A 20,500-nucleotide genomic window follows, 5' to 3' on the forward strand; every position below is an offset into this window, starting at 1 on the left:
TCCAGTGGTTAAGACCCTGCGCTTCCACTGCAGGGGGCGCAGGTCCGATCCCTGGTCAGGGAACTAAGATCCCGTGTGCTGCACGGTGCGGTCAAAAATTTAAAAAACAATTAAAAAAGCACTTAAAGCAGCTCCTTGCACAAGTTCTTTGTAAGTACTATTATTATTTTTGCTATGATTATTTTGTTAATGATCTCCCTTGTTATGTTGTCTCTATCAACATATGCAGGTGAACACTTTTTCTCTCCTCTCATAGTGTCTATGTCCTGGAAGGGTGCTATTCTAAAACTATTCACTTGTTCTAGAACTGTTCACTTGTCTGTGTCCCCATGGACCTTCAGGTCTTTGAGGGCAGCCCTGTCCTTTTAAAATTTCTATGTGCCCTCGTTATTGAATACATTAATCTGAGCTAGAAACTATGTAGTTAGATGTTTTCTGTCCAAATTCATATTTTATACAATTAAGCAATGGATTCCATGAGAGGCTTTTTATGTTAATAGTACGAGAACCTAAAACATTGGTTAAGCCAGCCATGCCACTTATTGGCTGTTTGACCTTGGGAAGATGACAACATCTATCTGAGCCTCAGTGTTCTCATCTGTCAAATGGGTAGAATGATGTAGTTTTTAGGGTGGTCATAAGAATTAAATGAGATGATATGTGTCTAATGCCTGGCACAGAGAAAACTTTCTTGTTAACAATTACGATTTCATTCTTTTCCCTTTAATCCAAAGTGCTGCTCAACAAGAATTCGAAGACAACTAGACAGGAACCTCACCTTTCATAAAATGGTGGCATGGATGATTGCACTTCACACTGGTATGCTCATTAAGATATTTGAGATTGCAAAGAAAACTTGGAACCAGAGTGTTCCCTCTAAGATATTTTTAAAATAAGGGATCAGCCTTTGCAGGTAGATTAGGTGGTGATTGGACATGTATTTTTTGAATGAGTTCTGTGAAAAAATATTCACCACTCTTTCTGCCATCCCAACACTAGGATTTACTCCTTCAGGTCTTAAAACTTTTTTCCCTTAGGCTCTTCTGATAAAACCCCAGTGTATTCACCCTTTTACACACTTTTTAACATCAAAATTGTTTGTTAGTCCACATATGAGAGCTTTTATTCATTCATCTTTTAAATACTTGGTTGAACATGTAGATTCATGGATTTCTTGCAATAACATTACAAGGGCCACAGCCCATAAGTTGAGAATTTCTTAAGATAGCCCTTATCAGCTAAACACTTTCTTTTTATTATTGTTTTTATATATGTATATATATACATATGTATATATGATAGTATTCATGTGTTTATGTGTATTTTGTGTTATTATTATAATTATTAAGGTGGTGGTATTGGTGTAAGAAGGGATCCTTATCAAATCTCCACTAACTTATCGTAGAGTCAGGGGCTGCAGCCAGAAACCCAGCTACAAATAAAATTGTACACACACTTCACCCTCTTTGTTTCTCCTCTCTGCCCTCTTCAGCGATTCACACCATTGCACATCTGTTTAATGTGGAGTGGTGTGTCAATGCCCGTGTCAACAATTCTGACCCTTATTCAATAGCACTCTCTGACATTGGAGATAAGCCTGGTGAAACTTACCTCAATTTTGCTCGACAAAGAATTAAGGTAAGCCTCTTATTTCCTGATTCAGATGTTCTCTAGACCATTAAAACTGAGGATTAGATTTCAGTGAGTGAAGAATTCTACTTGGTCAGAACAATGACAATGACAAAAGTTGACTACCTATCAGAGGGACAATTCTGTAGGTTCTAAGAATGTGGCCACAGAGAACATGTCTCCCACACTCCTGATCCCATATGTAGAGGGTCACTAGATGTTCTCCAGTTTCTTAAAGTCACCTGTAAGAAGGTGTATACGTGGAGCCTGGAGTAACACAGGCTTATCCATGGCAATGCCCAACAGTCAAAGAAAGCCAGGAACATAGTCTAGTCAAACAAAGTTGGGTTTATTACTTACTGCAGCAAAGAGACCTCACACTATGAGGAAGTCTGGGGCATCTCAGGAGGGTGTTGAGAAAGGCTTGCTGTGGGACTTGTGTTAGATGATTCAGGAGGGGTTTCAGGAAGCAAGCATTTGCTCTGGATCAGGTATGGTCAGGAATTGGGGACAGTTCCAGCGTTGGGTATCTTAATAATTTTTTCCTAGGAGGCAGAAGAATGGGGTTAAATCTGTAATAGGTCAAGAAGCAGCAGTCACCCATGTTTTTGTCTTGGCTCAGATAAGATTTCAGAGTGGTCTCGTTTTTATGTCAGTCCATCACAGTGACAGAATGACCTTGTCTGATGTTGGTGTTCTATGAAATTGTTTATGTGAAATAGGGAACCCTCTGGCTGAGGTGTTAATACCAGGTCAGGCACCAGCTGCCATCTGTCAGCAATGCTTTTCCTCTTTCTTGCCTACAACATCTGAGAGGTGGCCTATATCTGCTAAGTGCTCCAGGGGCAGCCATTTGGGGAATCCTCAGGCAAGGACTTTTTCCCTTCCAGCAGTTGCTGAGGCTTTCTACACTCAGAGGGAGAAGCTCTAAGTCATCTTCATGTGCCCAATGGTTTGGGAGGATAGCCGAATCACATCACTCACTGTACACCAAATTCTAAACATGTTTCCTTGTCTGTTTAGAATAGATTACAAGAAAAGTTCCATGATTTTGTAGCAATAATTACCCTCAGGCTGATATAACAAATTTTGCCTGGTCTATTTAGGGACAGAATTAAACCACATCAAATAAAATAGAAATTCTTTTTCTATAATGTCTTGGATAATTTTTCTTTTACTTGTTCATTGTACAATGATACATAAGGGTGGCAGTGTGAACATATCAAGTGAGCTGACACTGCAGTGCTGTGCCCAGATTTCTTCAGATCACTTTTACTATGTCTGTGCTCCCCTACCCTTCTGTGTGCTTTCACTTTCAGTTTCCTGTATTTGCTTTTGTTCCTCAAAGGACTGCCCTGGGGCTACTGGAGTCCCTTTGCCCAAAGTCCCTTTGCCCATATCTGAGAGGGCCTGGATAGCTATCTCGCTGAGCAGCTCTTAACCAATAACTGATGGGTGCAGGCCATGAAAACCCAGCTTCCTTGCCTTGAGTCAGGATAAACTCTAAGGTGTAATTTACCCTCCACAGTTCACCTGCAGCATCAGGCTGAAGATTTGGCCCGAGATCACCCTCTTACCTGACTCATTCCTCTTTCCTATCCTATTAACCATTCCCTTACCAGCTTCTTCCGGAGCACATTCTTTCTAAATCCCTCACCCATGAATCCTCATCTCAGGATCTGCTTTGGAGGAACCCAGCCTAAGATGTTAGGCATGCACAGAACACATTTACAAACTAAGCACTATGACACTTTTCAAATCAAAGGGAGAAAGAGCTTCAGACCCTTTTAGGACATATAGTTGATACTTTATTTGATACTCCCTTAGAACTATTTCTGTGTATCAATTGATATTTCCTATGATACCTCAACCATGTGAGACTTTTTAAATTTGGAAATATCTATTCCAATTCTATACCACTCTGTTGGGGGGATGGTTAGGATAATCTAAAGGGGGGATGAAAATGCCTATTGCCTTATTCACTGGACACTTTATGAATAGGTAGCCCTGCGTTTGAGAGCCTACAAATAATGTGTGTGTGTGTGTGTGTGTGTGTTACAGAATCCTGAAGGAGGCCTGTACGTGGCTGTGACTCGGCTGGCAGGCATCACTGGAGTTGTCATCACACTCTGCCTCATATTGATCATCACCTCCTCCACCAAAACCATCAGGAGGTCTTACTTTGAACTGTTTTGGTACACACACCATCTCTTTGTGATCTTCTTCATTGGTCTCGCCATCCATGGAGCTCAGTGAGTATTTAAACTCCAAGGCCAAGTATTTTATGTCCATCAGTTTCCAGATGTGGTGCTCTGTTAGAGGCACCGTGACCTCCCTGTCTTTGTGTGGTCAGCCTGTCTGCTGAGGGAGTATGAGGGGAAAACAGAAGTCACTCTGACAGAAACCACTCAGCACCACTTTAGTTTCTGGTACCCGACTCGTAACTATTCATAGTGTGGTTATTTATAGCAAGCTTGAAAAATACACCAAAGTTTTGAATATCTTTGCAAGCATATAGAAAGCACGCTGAGAGTGCTGGCAGGGTCTTGGATGTCTCCAGTGATGTTTCCTGTGGCTTAATCCCTAGAAAACTAGACAAACTCCCAAACCAGAGAGGTTAATGATTAATCAGGTGAAAGGGTTTGCTGTCGTTCAATGAGTTTTTTTGTTTGTTTAATTTTATTTATTTTTGGCTGCGTTGGGTCTTCGTTGCTGCACGTGGGCTTTCTCTAGTTGTGGCGAGCGGGAGCTACTCTTCCTTGCAGTGTGCAGGCTTCTCATTGCAGTCGGTGGCTTCTCTTGTTGCGGAGCACAGGCTTAGTTGCTCCACGGCATGTGGGATCTTCCCGGACCAGGGCTTGAACCCGTGTCCCCTGCATTGGCAGGCAGACTCTTATCCACTGAGCCACCAGGGAAATCCCCGTTCAATGAGTTTTGATTCAAGCCAATCATTCACTGATTGCCTACTGTGTATGAGGACCTATCTCAGGCCCTGCGGGGAATACTAGAAGGAGAAATACATGGTTATTGCCTTCCAGCATCCTAACATAATAAAGGGAAAAGCTAGCTTCTATTGAGCATTCGTTACAGACATGAAATGTTTCTTTTAATCTCCGAAAGGTAGATATGCCCTTACTATCCCCATTTCCAGGGGAAATTGTAGACAAGGAAACAGACTGAAAAAGGTGAAGTGTGCAGCCAAGCCACTACCGGTTTATCCGTGGCATAGCTGGGGTTGGAGACCAGATGGGCTAAGGCAGGCTATGATGAATGCTCTCATAGAGACACACGGTGCCTGGATGTGTGGTTGGGAGAGTTTGCCTTATTGGGACCCTTCTTTCATACCAGGCTTCCTTTTTCCACTCTTTCACACTAGCTGATTCTGCCACCTGCACGCAAAAGAAGGCCTGGGAAGTTCCCCAGTGGGTATGGGGCTCCGGATAACTAAGGGTGGAGGAAGTAGGTGTCAAGGCTCAACGACTCTGGTCTGAGTCAAGTCAGCCTAGAAGTGGCTGAGACCCGAAAAGGGGAAGGGTGGAGAGAAGCAGCCTGTGGCAACCCCTCATGTGCATTCTTTTTTTAAAATTTATTTTATTGAAGTAGAGTTGATGTACAATGTTATGTTAGTTTCAGGTGTACAGCAAAGTGACTCAGTTATACATATCCATTCTTTTTCATGTTCTTTTCCATTATGGTTTATTACAGGATACTGAATATAGTTCCCTGTCCTCAAGTGCATTGTTGATCAACTTGCTGACCCTGACCCCTGGTCATCTCTTTCTAAGCACTGAAAAATCTGTGTAGACAAAGACTCTCTTAACTCTCCTAAAAGCATTTGAGTATCTTTAAATGGGACTCGGTCATCATCCAGCTGTTTCAGAAAATCCTACAGAAAAAAAAAAAAAAAACAACTGAATTTCTTCCCCTCTCTAGCTTAGTAATTCCACCACTTTACGTTTGTATAGCTTCATAGATATGTATTTTCCTCTGGAGCAGGCAGAGGAGATATACGTACCCCGTTCTCCATCTGAGGAGAATCTGCAACTTATGCTGGTTGGCTGATTGCTTGGTCTCCTGGCTAGGTAGCCGCTGAACTGGGATTAAAAGCCAGGTTTTCTGACTTCCGGTCCTGGCATTGAGAAGAGAAGGAGAAAATCAGATTTTTTTTCTATCACTTTCTCCCCAAGTGAACTTGAGCATTAAGAACTTTAATAGTTATCATTTGTTGGACGCTGACTTTGTGTCTGGTGTTTTATATGCATCATGCCAATTGATTACTAAAACGAACTTTTAATGAGGAACTGATACCTATCTTATAGCTGAAGAAACTGAGGCTCAAAAGAAGTTAAATAACTTGCCCAAGGCCACCAAATTAGCAAGGGGTGGACGCGGGATGTGAAACCAAGGCTGTCTGGCTTGGGTCCAGAATTGCTTTCACCAAATCATTCTGCTTCTAATTCCCTGGTCTCTCTAAGCCTCAGTGTCCTCATATGTAAACTGAGAGTACTAATACTTAACATTTCAGGCCTGTTATCAGAATTACCTGAAATAATTTGTGTACGTGCCTTTCCCAGGCTTGGCACGTGATAGATGCTCAATACATGGTAATTCTCTTCCCCAAGACCTAGGGATAGAAAGCGATGGTTAGTGACCTTGAATTAAAACATCCTCTGAATATACCAACTGGCATAATAAATTTTAGGTCCCCCAAACAAACTTTTACAAAGGGCCTTCTGTGTCTCTTCTTATTATATATTCTGAAGACCTAGTCATTTATGTTCCTTGAGGTCAGGGACATGACTTACTCAACTTTGTGCCTCCCTCCCTCTGTTCCCACTCAACCTGGATTGTCTTATGTTTTAGTAGTTGCTCAATTAATATTTATTGAATTGAAGTGAATGGGCTCCGAGCACTTCAAGGTACACACCATCAGCGTTGATGTCTGTGAGAATGGCATAATCTCTACAAAATTAAGTCGTCTTAAGTGGATTTCAACGTTTTGGTTGAATTTAGACAATTTTGAAATAACAAATAAAGGATTTGTACTAAGCCTCAGGGCTACTGTATACGGTTGTATGGGTTGTCAACTACATAAGGGTGCCTGGCCAAGGGGAAAGAAATTAGCCCATGCTCTGCTGGCCAAGCTCTTGCCTCTAGGACTGTCCTCAAAGAGGGGGCATCTTGTTCTAATTTGCACAATGGTACTGTATGGGCCAGCGGTTGCTCTGTTAGATTTGCAGTTTTTCTCTTTTTATTTGTTTGTTTATAAACGAGAATAATACTTGAAACAGAAGCACAAATGTTGCCTTTCAGAAAACATGTATTGATGATCCAAAACTTACCCTCTATAATGTTACATATAAATATCCTTTGTGCCACTGTACATATTTTTTTTCTTTTTCTTTTTTTTTTTGGCCACGTTGCACGGCATGTGGGATGTGGGATCTCAGTTCCCCGACCAGGGATCGAACCCGCACCCCCTGCAGTGGAAGCGTGGAATCTTAACCACTGGATCGCCAGGGAAGTCCCCATATTTTTTTTTCTATTGCTAAAGATCATGCATTTTCTTTCCCTTCCTCTAATCTATTTGGAGGGGGCAAGAAGTATTACTTTTGAGTGAAAAGTGTAGGACCCATATGAGAATACTAATAAAAATATGTCCAGAATCTCAGAAAACTAAGAATTTAATCTCTTGTTTCTAAATGGTCTGGACTTACATTTCCTCCTCAGGCGAATTGTACGTGGGCAGACCGCAGAGAGTTTGTTGCAACACAAGCCAAGAGAATGTTATCAAAACATCTCACAGTGGGGAAAAATAGAGAAATGCCCAATCCCAACGTTCTCTGGGAACCCTCCTATGGTATGTACAATTCATTGTAGCTATTATAGTTTCATTACCAACAATCTTCAAACTGTGTCTAAGAAAGAGATACAAATGTCATAGAGTTGTCCGTTATGAATGTCATGGAACTGCTAGGATGTTATAAGTATCCAGTGTTTTTCTGCTATGCTTATTGTCTAGAATTAGTTCTTGAAAAGTAAGCTTTACATTAGTCTGTTATGAACATCCTGATATAAAACTTGGAAAAGTATTGTTTTTTAAAGTGCTTTTGGGTTCAAGAAGTTCTACCTCTTCTCTTCTGGTTGTGACGGCCACAATAATACCAGTTAATGATTTTCAGAGGGATTCCATCCTGAGCTGAGTTGGAAAACTCAGATTATGATTTATAAGGAGTCAGGAGCCTCTTCAGATTCCAGGAAGTAAGACTTTCTATACAGCTTTCAGAGCTGGGAAGGAAATTTGTGAGGTGGCACATAGGGCTGCCATTAGGTATCAGGAGGTCCCGTCTATGAGGCATAAAGGAGGCTGCAGAGCCAGGTTCATGCCAATGGCCCTTCATGGTAGAGCAGGAGTGTGGCAAGGATGACCAAGGGGAAAGATGCTGAAATATTTACCTTTTGTTGGGAGCTCTGAAGAACTCCGTTTTGTTTATTCTCAATATCTCCGTTCCATAGAGTGAGCAGTGGACCCTGTGATCTTCATACCTTTTCCCCCATTGGCAAGCAATATACTTTATTGGTTATTATGCTAGCCATTGGTATAAAACTAAGCAAAAATCAACTTTTGTACAGGGCTTCTGAACAGGATGATTATTTTGTCCTTAAACACAGTATAATATAAAGGCAAATTTCCCATCCCATTTTCTCCTTCCTTTTTTCTGACTCTCATAATATAGGCGTACTCTTCCTCTAGAAACTGCATGCTGTCTGGGGACTCAACATCTTTCAGCATCCTTGCTCATTAATGAAAGCAAGCAGACACATCAGTGAACTACCCCCACTACATGCAGACATCAAGAGAAAGGATTAAAAGGGAACTCTATTGCAGGTCCTCTTATGAGCTGGGGAAGGCACATTTCCTTGAAGACAGCTGAAGTCAGAGTGCTGCTACCTTCACAGGCACCTACCTCAGAGGAGCTCCTGGGTTTCTGGGGAGATTAGAAGCGATGTCCGAGATCTGGCTCCATTCAATGGGGCCCCAGGTGGCAGCCAGGACATAGATGGATGATGCTAGACCGTTTGAAAAAACTGTCCCATGAAAATGAAGGCCAGTAGGAGAGCATTTATGACTTCCGGGCAGATATTCTTCAACTTAGGCTGGAGATAGGGACATTTGGGTGCTCTCAACTTCCAACAATAACTTTCTTAAAAAGTTTCATAGAAAGATCATAGGAGAGACTATGGGAAGCACTCTGGGATTTTTTTTTCCCTCTTGGAATCCCTTCTGGAATGTTGTATTTTAGATGATATTGACTTCTAAAATTCTTTGCTACTTCAGATATTCATCTAGGAACCTAACTGACTGAATCCCAGGATGGATCTGTTTGGCCTAAATGTTTTTGTATAGCCAGTAATGCCACAGGGTAATTCCAGTGTTCTGAAACACTGCAGATTCTGACAAGAGAGAACCCTAGAGAAAGTGCATTGCATAGCTCCTAGAACTTGCCAGGATATTGGAGGAAGAGCTAAATTCTAGCGTGGAATTTCTCATCTTGCAAAGAATGAAGCTTTGCCTGTGTGACCAAGAGAAAGTAATTGCAACGTTGCATTAAAAATATGATGTTGTTGAAATGCTATCCTTTAGAGAAATGTTAATTCTGAAACCAACCTTACTCTGCTGTAGGGTTATTGCAACTCCTATTGCGACAATAGGAGGAAATCCCATTCTTGTGGGCAGTTCCTCTTGGGAAAGTTTCATACTGTAGATATAGTTCCCCAATGTGGCCAAGGAGAATGTTCATTTTTACTGGCTCAAAAATTTATTTTAACTTTAGATATTTTCATGCATTCCTTTATAGAAGAAATTTACTAATCTATTATGGAATATTTAAACAAACCAAAATAGGTGAACTTGACTTCTAAAATGTTTTGTCCCCATGAATCTTTTATCAACTACCGCCCCTTAACACATCCTTTTTTCATTGTTTGCTCTGATTACAGACTTGGAAATGGATAGTGGGTCCCATGTTCCTATATCTCTGTGAGAGGTTGGTACGGTTTTGGCGATCTCAGCAGAAGGTGGTCATCACCAAGGTATTGGCTGGGCTAGGAATTACTAATACTATCTAACTGTATCATGGACAAGTCTATCCAAGTTCTCTATATCATTGTCAGATCTCACTTTTACTCTGTTTCTTTTGATTAAACTTAGGGCAGAGAGATGACCTACAGTTTGTTTCAATGTACCTAGCTTGATAATCACATGATTGGGCCTTTTAATTGGGGAAACTAGAAGTTAACATTTTCTGTTGAAAAGTGAATCCAAATGTTTTGTGTAAATGAATCTGTGTGTGTGTGTGTGTGTGTGTGTGTGTGTGTGTGTGTGTGTGTGTGTAGAGGGGAGGAGCATAGAGAGATGATGTGATTAGTTAAGAGTAAAGAAGCAAAAGAGGTGAGTTCAAAAGGTCATGCACTGAGCCTTAAAATATTCAGATGCCAAAAGAACCAGGGAACCAAGGGCAGGTCTGGTTGAGATGGAGACAGTTTCCCAGGTCCTCTTTACCTCCTTCTCTGTGCTTTGTATGCAGTCACAGAGTATCAGAGTTAATGTACTCAAAGTCTCAAGCGAGCTAATAACTAAACTGCATTTAGAATTGAGTCCGCTAACTTCAAGTATATAGTGGTTTTGCCCCACACGTCTATGCTGCTTCTTATCACTAAATAAATAAATATCCAACTAAATAAATAGAAATGGAATCGCCTTATTATAGTTTCAGGAAACATCAGACAGGACTATTTTTATCAAATAAAATTTAATTAAGTTCAGTTCAGAAAGTATTTACTAAAAGCTTACCATGGGTTGCTTTCGCAAAACACACAAAATCTTCCACTCCACCACCCTAGCTCTTCTTTCTTGGCCTCTGTGGAAGGTCATAGTAAAGTTAGTCCTGCAGGCATTGGAAACCTTGAAATATAGGAAGCCACAACAGTTCTCCTTTTATGATATTTATATTGCACTATGAGAAAAAGCCCAGAGATCAGCAAAAAGAGCCACCACAAAATTTCCCTTACTAGACTAGAACGAACTAACCAGACAAGTATTTCCCCTAAGCCTATTTCTAAGGCAGACTTGTTTGCCTGTGAAGAAAATAGGTACTCATTTTCTTCTCATGTAAACACACATAAGAAACAAGGTACTATCCAAAAGTATTCTGGTGACAACGCTGTCCACTAGTGCATTTTATTCCCTTCTATCCCGATGTTCCCTGTGGTAGCAAAATTGCAATATGGTAGAACTCATTCTCACCACACAAAATTGCAACGCGAGCCACATAATTTTCAAAGTCATTTTCATCAATTTTTATGTTCTGTTTCAAAAAGAAGCTCTACACCTCCTTATTTCAGTGATGAAGGGAGGTTGGTTACAGCCTTGTCATATAAGTTATATTTGACTCACAAGTTTTGGAAATGCTTGGCAATTTTTCTTAAAAGGATTTCCTGTGGTCCTACTCCTCCTCACCGGTGAAAAGAAAAGCTCGTCTATATCAGTCAACATTAGGAAGCTGCTATTTTGTTTCTATTGATTTTTCTTTCCTTTGATGTCCCTTGGTTTGTTTTCAGTTGCACATATAAAGTCCCTCTAGGATCTCAGGAATCATCAAAGAAACATATTACTTTCTATATTACAATGAAATCATTTTGTTAAATTATTTACCAACTTACCAGTTGATGGACATTTGGACTGCTTCCAATTTTTTTTTGCTGTTGTAAACAAAGCTGTTATGAACATTCAGGGACATGGAGAAGGAGGATGGCAACAGGTGGGTGGGGCCTGGCTTTGGGACAGATGGATGGTGTATTCCCCAGGTAGGGAGAAATGTATAAACAATGCATGGAATCAGGCAGGTTCAAGGTGGGACTTGGGACAAAGACAGACCAGCACCTTAGGCTTGGTTTGGGCGATGTTGCTGTATTACTAGCCAATGGGGTCTCCTTCTGCTTCTGTCCGGCTGCTAAGGCTCTTGATCATCCCTTGGGGAGATAGGAAGGCTGAGCAGGAAACCACCTCTTCTTTCTGTTTCTAGCAACTGCCTTGTCTTCTTCGAGAAAAAAAAATCACATTAAGCTGGTGTCTTAGGTTGGATTCCCTGGCAAAGACTCTGAGACAGAGAACTGCATGTAGAAGGCTTATCGGGGCATGTTCTCCGGAGATGAACCTGTAAAAGAAAAGAAAGGCAGGACTGGGGGAAGGAAATTGCTGGCCCGAAGTGGTTGCAACTGCAGCCTCAGCTGATCCTACAGGAAGTGCTGCAGCCGCGATGGCCCCTGGGAGTTGTCCCAAAGTGAGGACAAGGGCCAGGCCTTTGGATCCCTGCATCAGCTCATTGTTGGCCATGGGCTACAGCCGAGGGCAGTTGCCAGTGAGAGGCAGGTTTGCTGGAAGAACTGCTCCGTTGGCCCTGAAGAAGGGACCTGGGTGGGGCATCTTAGCTCAGCCTTTTATCCATATGGATACTGAAAAGGCAAGTACTGGGGGAAAGGTTCATTTCCAGAGACACATTTTGTTCCATAGGTGGTCACTCACCCTTTCAAAACCATCGAGCTACAGATGAAGAAAAAGGGATTCAAGATGGAGGTGGGCCAATACATTTTCGTCAAGTGCCCTGTGGTGTCCAGGCTGGAGTGGCACCCTTTCACCCTGACCTCTGCCCCCGAGGAAGACTTCTTTAGCATCCATATCCGCATCGTGGGGGACTGGACGGAGGGACTTTTCAAAGCTTGTGGCTGTGATAAGCAGGAGTTTCAAGATGCCTGGAAACTACCGAAGTGAGTACCAAGCGCCTATTACAAAGGTGCATGAGTTCAGGAAAAATGTCACTCTACTAGCTCCTGAGTCTGACAAAACATACAGATTCTACAAATATAGGGAGCTATCTCGGTGTTCCCCATTTTATACGTGTGCTGTGTTTATGCATATATGTATAAATCTTATATGAAATATAAAATGTTTGAATCAAATACTAATCATGGATATTCCCCAGTGCCTATAAATTTGTAAGGGTCAAGGCCAAGGTATATTAACTTGCAATCAAAGCTATACTTAAAATTTCATTGGTGTACGTTATTTGAGGGTAAATGCCAGACGTTACTCACTTGGCCTCCTTCTTCCCACACGCCTAACATGGTGTCAGGCACTTAGTAGATGCTGAAGAAAAGTTTGTCAAATAACTCAATGAATAGACCAACATAAAGTAGAGATATTAAATTTATAAGATATTATGACATGGAAAATTCTCACTTTAATGTGCAGTGTAAGCAGGAATTTCAAGTGTGGGCTCACCTGGCAAGAGACACAGACATTTGTCTGTGTGTGTGTGTGTGTGTGTGTGCACGCACCCATGTGTAGTGGGTGAACGGGGGTGGGGACATGAAAAAAATACCCCTGAGAGTTACCAAATGTTTTCAGTTAGCTAAAAATTCCTCTTCTTACTTCCAACCCCGATGTTCACACTGAGTTGGTTACTTGAAAGCTATCTCACAGAACAAAGTGTCACATCAATACATTGTCCCAGTTTGAAGTGACATGTTGCACACCTGCAGTGGTGATGTGTGCCCCATCCTCCTCTGAAGAGCAAGGTATCCGTGTAACTATCTCCCCCCATGCTTCCCTCCAGGATAGCTGTTGACGGGCCCTTCGGCACTGCCAGTGAAGATGTGTTCAGTTACGAGGTGGTGATGTTGGTGGGGGCAGGGATTGGTGTCACGCCCTTTGCATCCATTCTCAAGTCGATCTGGTACAAATATTGCAATAAAGCCCCCAATCTGAGGCTCAAAAAGGTAGGTTCTTTTCTTTTTCAGAGGGCTTGGAGCATTCATCACAGTCTGCCAAGTGAAGCCCCAAAGAGCCTTCGGGGCAGAGGCTGGCAGAGACTGGGGGAAGCGAAGACAAGTTCTAGGTAGTTTCAGAGAGGCAGGCTTTGCACAAAAGGGCTATTTGATAAGTCAAAGGTGCTTCTGGGAATTCCCTGGCGGTCCAGTGGTTAGGACTCGGCGCTTTCACTGCCAAGGGTGCTGGTTTGATCCCTGGTCGGGGAACTAAGATCCCGCAAGCCATGCGTGGCACAGCCAAAAAAATAAACAAACAAACAAATAAATAAATGTGGTTCTGTATAAGCAGGCCTATTATTGAAAGTACAAATATACTGTATTTGTATAGCATTACTGGAAATTCAGAAGAGAGTTGGGAATAGAAAGTATTCACAACCCCAGTCCAGTAGTTATCCTTTTTGTAAGTTCTCTTCCAACATGTTTACATATTTTTAGAAAGCTGTATATATTGAGTATGTACAATTTCATGTCCTGCTCTTTTTAAAGCATATAATATTTTTCAGTGTTGTCACAAGCTTGCTAATAATCATTTTCGATGATTCTTTCATGTTCCATTGAGAGGATAGAATAATTTTTCTATCATCTTATGTTAGATATTGACATGGATTCCATTTCCAGCCCCCAGCACATTTATTTGTAGGGGGAGGGCAGGAGATGTGTCCTTTCGTGACACTTTTGCTTTTTTACTTTCTTATGGCTGTCTCCTCAGAATAAAGTCCTGGGGGATTTTTTGGTTACATGTAAGTTTGGTTTCATTGCCCAATAAAGGACATCTTTTTAATAAAGCTTGAGTCATTCTAATAGCTGTAGAGATAACCTCTAATAGGCACGTTGAGCTGACCTTGACTTTTCATTCTCCCCTTCCCCTCTTTTCGACGTGGAGGAGGTGTGGGTAGAACTACTTTTTCCTCTACGAACTCAGGGAAGTCTGGCAGTAGCGGGTAGGGAAGTAGCGTGGTGGCAGCCATGGCTCGTCTAGATCCTATTGGTCTTTCTGAGAGGAGGGTCAAAGGAAGCCGGGGATCCTAGGAGGGCAAGAGCAGACCCAGGGGGAAAGTGGTGGGCTAATGTTTTCTTCTTAAGCTACGGATTTCTGAGAACAAGCTATTTATTTACTGCCCTGCCGTGTGAAGGCCAGAGCAGGTTCATGTGAGCTAGTTTGTCAAATATCTAGAGCTTTCTGAAAACCCATTTTTCCAGGCATTCTGAGCAGCAGGGAAAAGTAGAGGTGGGGAGGGTAGAAATCCATATTTCAATGCTGATAGGTCCCTATTTAAATATAATCTACTTGACTCACAGATATAGAGGAAGAACTGGTGGTCACCAGTGGGGAGAGGGAAGGTGGGAGGGGCAAGACAGGGGTAGGGGATTAAGAGGTACAAACGACCATGTGTAAAATAAATAAGCTACGAGGATATAATGTACAACATGGGGAATATAGCCAATATTTTATAATAACTATAAATGGAGTATAACCTTTAAAATTGTGAATCACTCTATTATATACTTGTAACATATGATATTATACATCAACTATCCTTCAAAAAAAGATAAAAATAAAAAAAGAAACATAATCTGCTTCACGCTCTGTCCCCCTCTCAGATCTACTTCTACTGGCTGTGCCGGGACACACATGCCTTTGAGTGGTTTGCAGACCTGCTGCAGCTGCTGGAGACCCAGATGCAGGAGAAGGACAACGCCGGCTTCCTCAGCTACAACATCTACCTCACTGGCTGGGATGAGTCTCAGGTGAGGACAAGATCCCCAATCTCAGGTCCCTCCCACAGTGCCCAGGGCTTACCGACTTCCCCTTGGTTATTGGAATGTCTTGTGTACTGTTTTTAAGAACAGTCGATGGGTTCGGGTGATCCAGCACATTCACTCTGACTCAGTATCCCCATTTGTTCAGACGGTTGATATTAGATTCAAAGTTGGTATCTGTGGGACGGGTCAAAGCTAGGGAGCCTACAAGGGAATCAAAGCCATGACTTTGACCTTGTTAGAGCCATGTCTCCACCAGGGGTATCGAACCAGATGGACAAGATGATCTACGGGGTTATGGGAAGAAAATAGAGAAAAGATCAGCTCTCTCTCGTTCTCTCTCTCTCTCTCTCTCTCTCTGTGTCTGTATTTATATATACACATGCATATACATATATATGTATACACATGCATATATATGTGTATATATTCCTTTAATTTATGTCTATGCATGTTTTATACTATACATAATACATTTAATAAGGAGTCATAATAACTGGCAATAGTTATTAAGCATATGCTTGTGCCAAGTATTGTTCTTAGTGTTTACATAGATTGTCTAATTAAATCCTCAAAACAACCTTATGAAGTAGCTATTATTCTTTGCCAGATTTTACAGATGGGGAAGCCAAGGCCCACAACCGGTTAGGTCATTTGTCCAAGGGCATCCAAGTAATAAATGCTCCAGAACCTGTACTCTTACTACTCCTAGTAGCTCATGATTATCATTTGTAAATAAATCAATATATATCTAATGAAGGTGATATATATATATATATATATATATATGTATATATGAGGGGTGTGTGTGTATGTGTATATGTATATATGTGTGTGTAGTATGTGTATATGTATATATGTATATGTATATATACTTTCTCCCTCCTGAGACATTTAGCAATGGAAATGTGAATTTTCGATTGAGAAGACGATTACAGTTAATTACAATTATTGATAAGATAATCACAATTCACAAGACAGCCCCCCACAACAAAGAATTATCTGGCCCCAAATGTCCAAAGTGATGAGACTGAGAAAGTCAGAAACAAGTTAATGATTCCTAGGGGGTAACGTCTTTCTAAATAAGGAGACATTCATGACTTGGCCTGGAAGCAGCATAACTGTCCCCCTGAGTGAGGAGGTAAGGCAAGGGTCTCTGCCTACTCCTGGCCACTGCCTCAGATGGTCATCCCCACACATTGGCTCCTCACCCAAGACATTTTTCACATGCACCTGGTCCCTGTGAAAACTGACTTCTTCTCATTTAGGTTTTGGCATATCGCTTATCATAGGTTCTCCAAGTCTTAGGAAAGGCTTGTTGCAAACGTAGGTCCAGGGACACATGACCATGAAAATTGCTGCTCCAGAAAAAGTGGTTTTAAGATGCCACTTCTGCAATTTAAAAATGAAACAACAACAACAAAATGTGATCAAAATGAAACCCAGGGGGAAAAATGTATAATATATAAATTGCTTTGCAGTTCTGTTTTTTTCAAAAGCCAGACACAGTTTGTTAAGTGGGAAATCTCTTTGCATTGAAAAAGAGTTATTTTGCTTTGCAAAACTTTGTCCCTACAGGACTATTAAACCAGGGTAATCACCCTTCTTAACCTCTTCCATCCCATCATCCATTCCCTGTCCAGTGAATGTAAAATCTGATTTGATTGTTAAATAAATGTAATTAACCATTTTTATTTAAAAAAATACCTGTTGTTCAAACTGAGGCCCCCTAGAATGGTCACAGGAAACAACACATGACTCTGCACACACACACACACACACACACACACACACACACACACACACACACACACACACATATACAGAGAGTAGCTTTAGGCTTGGGTTGATGTCTCATTACATTACCAAAATATGAGTACATTTTAGTCTATGGTTGTCTTAATTCTTAGTGATTCTCCCAAAGGAGCGGGAGTATATTAGGGTGAGAAAAGACTGTCAGACGTACTGCAGAGAGAAAAACAGTGAGATAGAGAATTTAAATCCTACCCACACTTCAAAGTCTGGCTCAAATGCGGCCACCCTGAAACCTTCCCATATCCTCCCACCCGTGCTCCCTTTTTTGTCCTCATGGAGATGTTTGTGCCTCCTCTATGGTCTCCCTTTCTAGACTGTAAATTGCTTGAGAACTGGTTTGTTCAGTGTTGACCTTCTAGCTTCCAGCATGGTGCCTTGCCCCAAATACATACAGTTAGAATGGTAATTAGAGCTTGGTTTGTGAGATATGTAAGTATATCTGTGTGTGTTTATACAGCATGCCTCTTTTGTCTGAATTCATGTCCTTTCCTGCAGGCCAATCACTTTGCTGTGCACCATGACGAGGAGAAAGATGTGATCACAGGCCTGAAACAAAAGACCTTGTATGGACGGCCCAACTGGGATAATGAGTTCAATACCATTGGGAGTCAACACCCCAAGTAAGGAGTTCCCCCACCAAGGTGTTCTTGAGGCTCATGGTCTACGTAAAGCAACAGCTTCCAAACATGGCTAGATTTATATATTCCAGAAACTAAGATACCTAGATTACCATATTTACACCCATAAAAGGTTCTAGATATCTCTGACTTCAAGAGGAAGTCTTTAAATCACACCAAAATTGACTGGAGAGTTCCAAACAAAGATTCCCAGGCTCCACCTCAGACTTTCTGAACCCTGTTCCCCCCAAATAGGCCCATAACTCAGTTCTTTTCTTTCACCTCCTAAATTTCAGTCGTGTATCTACTTCTATTAATTCTCTATGATTTATATTTATTACTAAGGAGACACTGTCCCCACTTTCATTCATAGTTTTTGGGTCCAAGATCATAAGTTGACAGATATTCCAGGTCCTTCCTGCCCTCACTAAAGCTTTGGTCATCATGAAACTAGATGTTCTATAATATAAAAGACAGCTCCCCACAACAAAGAATTCCCTGACCTAAAATGTGAGTAGTGCTGAGGTTGAGAAACTGTTTTAGGTCAGTTTTCATTGTGCTACTATCCCTTGGTATTTCTAAGTTTTTCCTGCCTACTGTACTGGCTGTTCTTGAAACTCTTATCAGTCATTTACACTTTAGAGTGAATGAGGCTTGGTTGGTTTCTTGAATGGATTGAGTGGTAAAGGAAAGTAGCTTAAGAAAGAGACAGGATGCAAAGGAAGCACTACAGTTCTTGCTTGTCTCGCAAGCTTATCCTCTTCCGTTCTCTGGATTTTCAGATTCTCCCTTTTCTTCTTTATAGTCGCAAACATTTCTCAGAACATCTCCAGGCAACCTTTATTTGCCTTAGTTTACTAGGACTTCTAACAGTGAAGCTCAAGAGGAGAAGTGCTACTTACCTGTCTCTTGGCTTCAGGCTCCATTTCCACTCTTCCATGCTCTCCTGTGTATTGTGGCGGGCTAGAAGTCTGAAAACTGCATTTCTAAAATCTAGAACACATGACAAACTCAAGAAATCACCATAAATACACTCTTTACGCCATTGCTTCTTACACTTTAATGAACATATAAATCACTTGGGGAAGCTTTTTGAAACGCTGATTTAGTACATGTGGGGTAGGGCCAAAGAATCTGCATTCTTGGTTTTGAATAGATTTTTGAGTTTTACTGAAATCTTAACGTGAACAAGAAATTGGAAATACAATCACATCAAAGAACAAATTGTCACGGCTTTGACATTGAAGCCAAACCAATTTTGTAGGGCAGATTTCAAAAAAGTGTGAAGTTATAACAATTTAAAAACACCGTTGGCCTACTTTAAGAATCTGCATTCTTAAAAAGCGGACACCGAGGCTACTGGTCCGGAACCAGAGCTAGAGGAGCAAGGCTTTCGAGTCTAAAATGTTGAGGGATGAAGCCACACGAAGCTGTTGGCAGAGGGGGTGTTCCTGAAGCGGGTTTGTCCTTGATTTTAAGATGCTGGAGTGTTTGGGGACAGTAGCCCACAGGCTCACAAATTAACCCTCATCTTCTCTGTAGTAGAAGTTTCCGCAAACCCTGCTTGCATGTCATTTTTTCAGAGAAGTCAGCTGCCTTTTGAAGTGGCCGGCTGCCCGCCCCTCCCAGCCCCTCAAACAGGGCCGAGCCACGCTCCCTCATGGTAACCTGAACTCTGTCATTTGCGGAAGGACAGAGGAGCAGAGGGGACTCTGCCCTGAGGCCTGAAATCAATAGGAAATCCCCCCATGTGCTTTGTAATTGAGCTCATCCCAAAGCCTGAAACTGTCTTTTTTCTTTCTTTCCCAAAAGTACCAGAATAGGAGTTTTCCTCTGTGGACCGGAAGCCTTGGCTGAAACCCTCAATAAGCACTGCATCTCCAGCTCCGACTCTGGCCCCAGGGGAGTGCATTTCATTTTCAATAAGGAAAATTTCTAACTAGTCTCTTCCATGAGGAAATAAATGTGGCTTGTACCGCCAAATGCCCCAATAATGCTAGTTGATAATGTAAGTTCCCTCCTTTAAAGAAAAAGAAAGAAAGAGAAACTATAATGTGATGATTTGCCCTGAAAGGAATGTCAAAGATTGTTTAACAGTGATAAATTTGCATTTGTATGGGGCTTTATGGTTTTCAGAGCAATTATATACACATGTTTTCATTTTGTTTCCTCACAGTAATTCCAGAGAAAGGTAGGGCAAGGATTCTCAGACTCAGGTCTTAGGATTAAAAAATGGGGACTCAAAATGGTGAAGTAGCTTCCCTAAGATTAAAGCTGAGACTGGCTCTAGACCATCTGACTCTAGGTTTGGTGATCTTTCAGCAATACCAGGCTGCCTGGAAATAGGTTTGTATACTCCCCAAAAGAAGAAGCAAACCAGGGAGTAACTATTCATATTCCCTTTTGTGTCATCTTTGTTATCATTATTGTCCTATCAAAGGAAATTTTCCAAATAAGAGATATATATTCTGAGAGTGATTCATCACTTAATGGTGACAGCACACTCCAGTTTACCAATGCAGCAGCCTAACTGGGTCAGAGATTCCTCCTACAAAAGAATATTAGACTGACTGGAATTAACGTATACCCCAGCAGAGAGTGGATACTCAATGAAATTTTGCTGAATGAATGAATGAATGAATGAAAGGACATTTAAAACCATACAATGCCAGGGTAGAACTAATTGAAAGCTTTAAACGGAATTATCTGAGGAAATCACTTCTGAGACTCTTGTTGACCAAAGGAACCTGATTCTCTTGAAGGTAAAGAACAGGCTAAGGTTAGTAACC

At 41.5% G+C, this 20,500-nt stretch overlaps 1 protein-coding gene across 1 annotated transcript in view; it reads left to right on the plus strand.

Annotated features, from left to right (window-relative positions):
• Positions 1-19,734, plus strand: part of LOC118888604 (cytochrome b-245 heavy chain) — a 31,823-nt gene extending 12,089 nt beyond the window's left edge. Inside the window, exons 4-13 of the mRNA XM_036839858.1 lie at positions 735-819; positions 1,493-1,638; positions 3,691-3,881; positions 7,360-7,489; positions 9,631-9,723; positions 12,203-12,456; positions 13,305-13,467; positions 15,121-15,267; positions 17,590-17,714; positions 19,524-19,734. Of these exons, the coding sequence (XP_036695753.1) occupies positions 735-819; positions 1,493-1,638; positions 3,691-3,881; positions 7,360-7,489; positions 9,631-9,723; positions 12,203-12,456; positions 13,305-13,467; positions 15,121-15,267; positions 17,590-17,714; positions 19,524-19,650 (1,461 nt within the window). The 3' untranslated portion in view covers positions 19,651-19,734. The remainder of the gene's footprint in view (positions 1-734; positions 820-1,492; positions 1,639-3,690; positions 3,882-7,359; positions 7,490-9,630; positions 9,724-12,202; positions 12,457-13,304; positions 13,468-15,120; positions 15,268-17,589; positions 17,715-19,523) is intronic.
• Positions 19,735-20,500: the final 766 nt, after the last annotated feature.

The sequence above is a fragment of the Balaenoptera musculus genome, chromosome X (genome assembly GCF_009873245.2).
Source record: "Balaenoptera musculus isolate JJ_BM4_2016_0621 chromosome X, mBalMus1.pri.v3, whole genome shotgun sequence".
Lineage (NCBI taxonomy): Eukaryota > Metazoa > Chordata > Mammalia > Artiodactyla > Balaenopteridae > Balaenoptera > Balaenoptera musculus.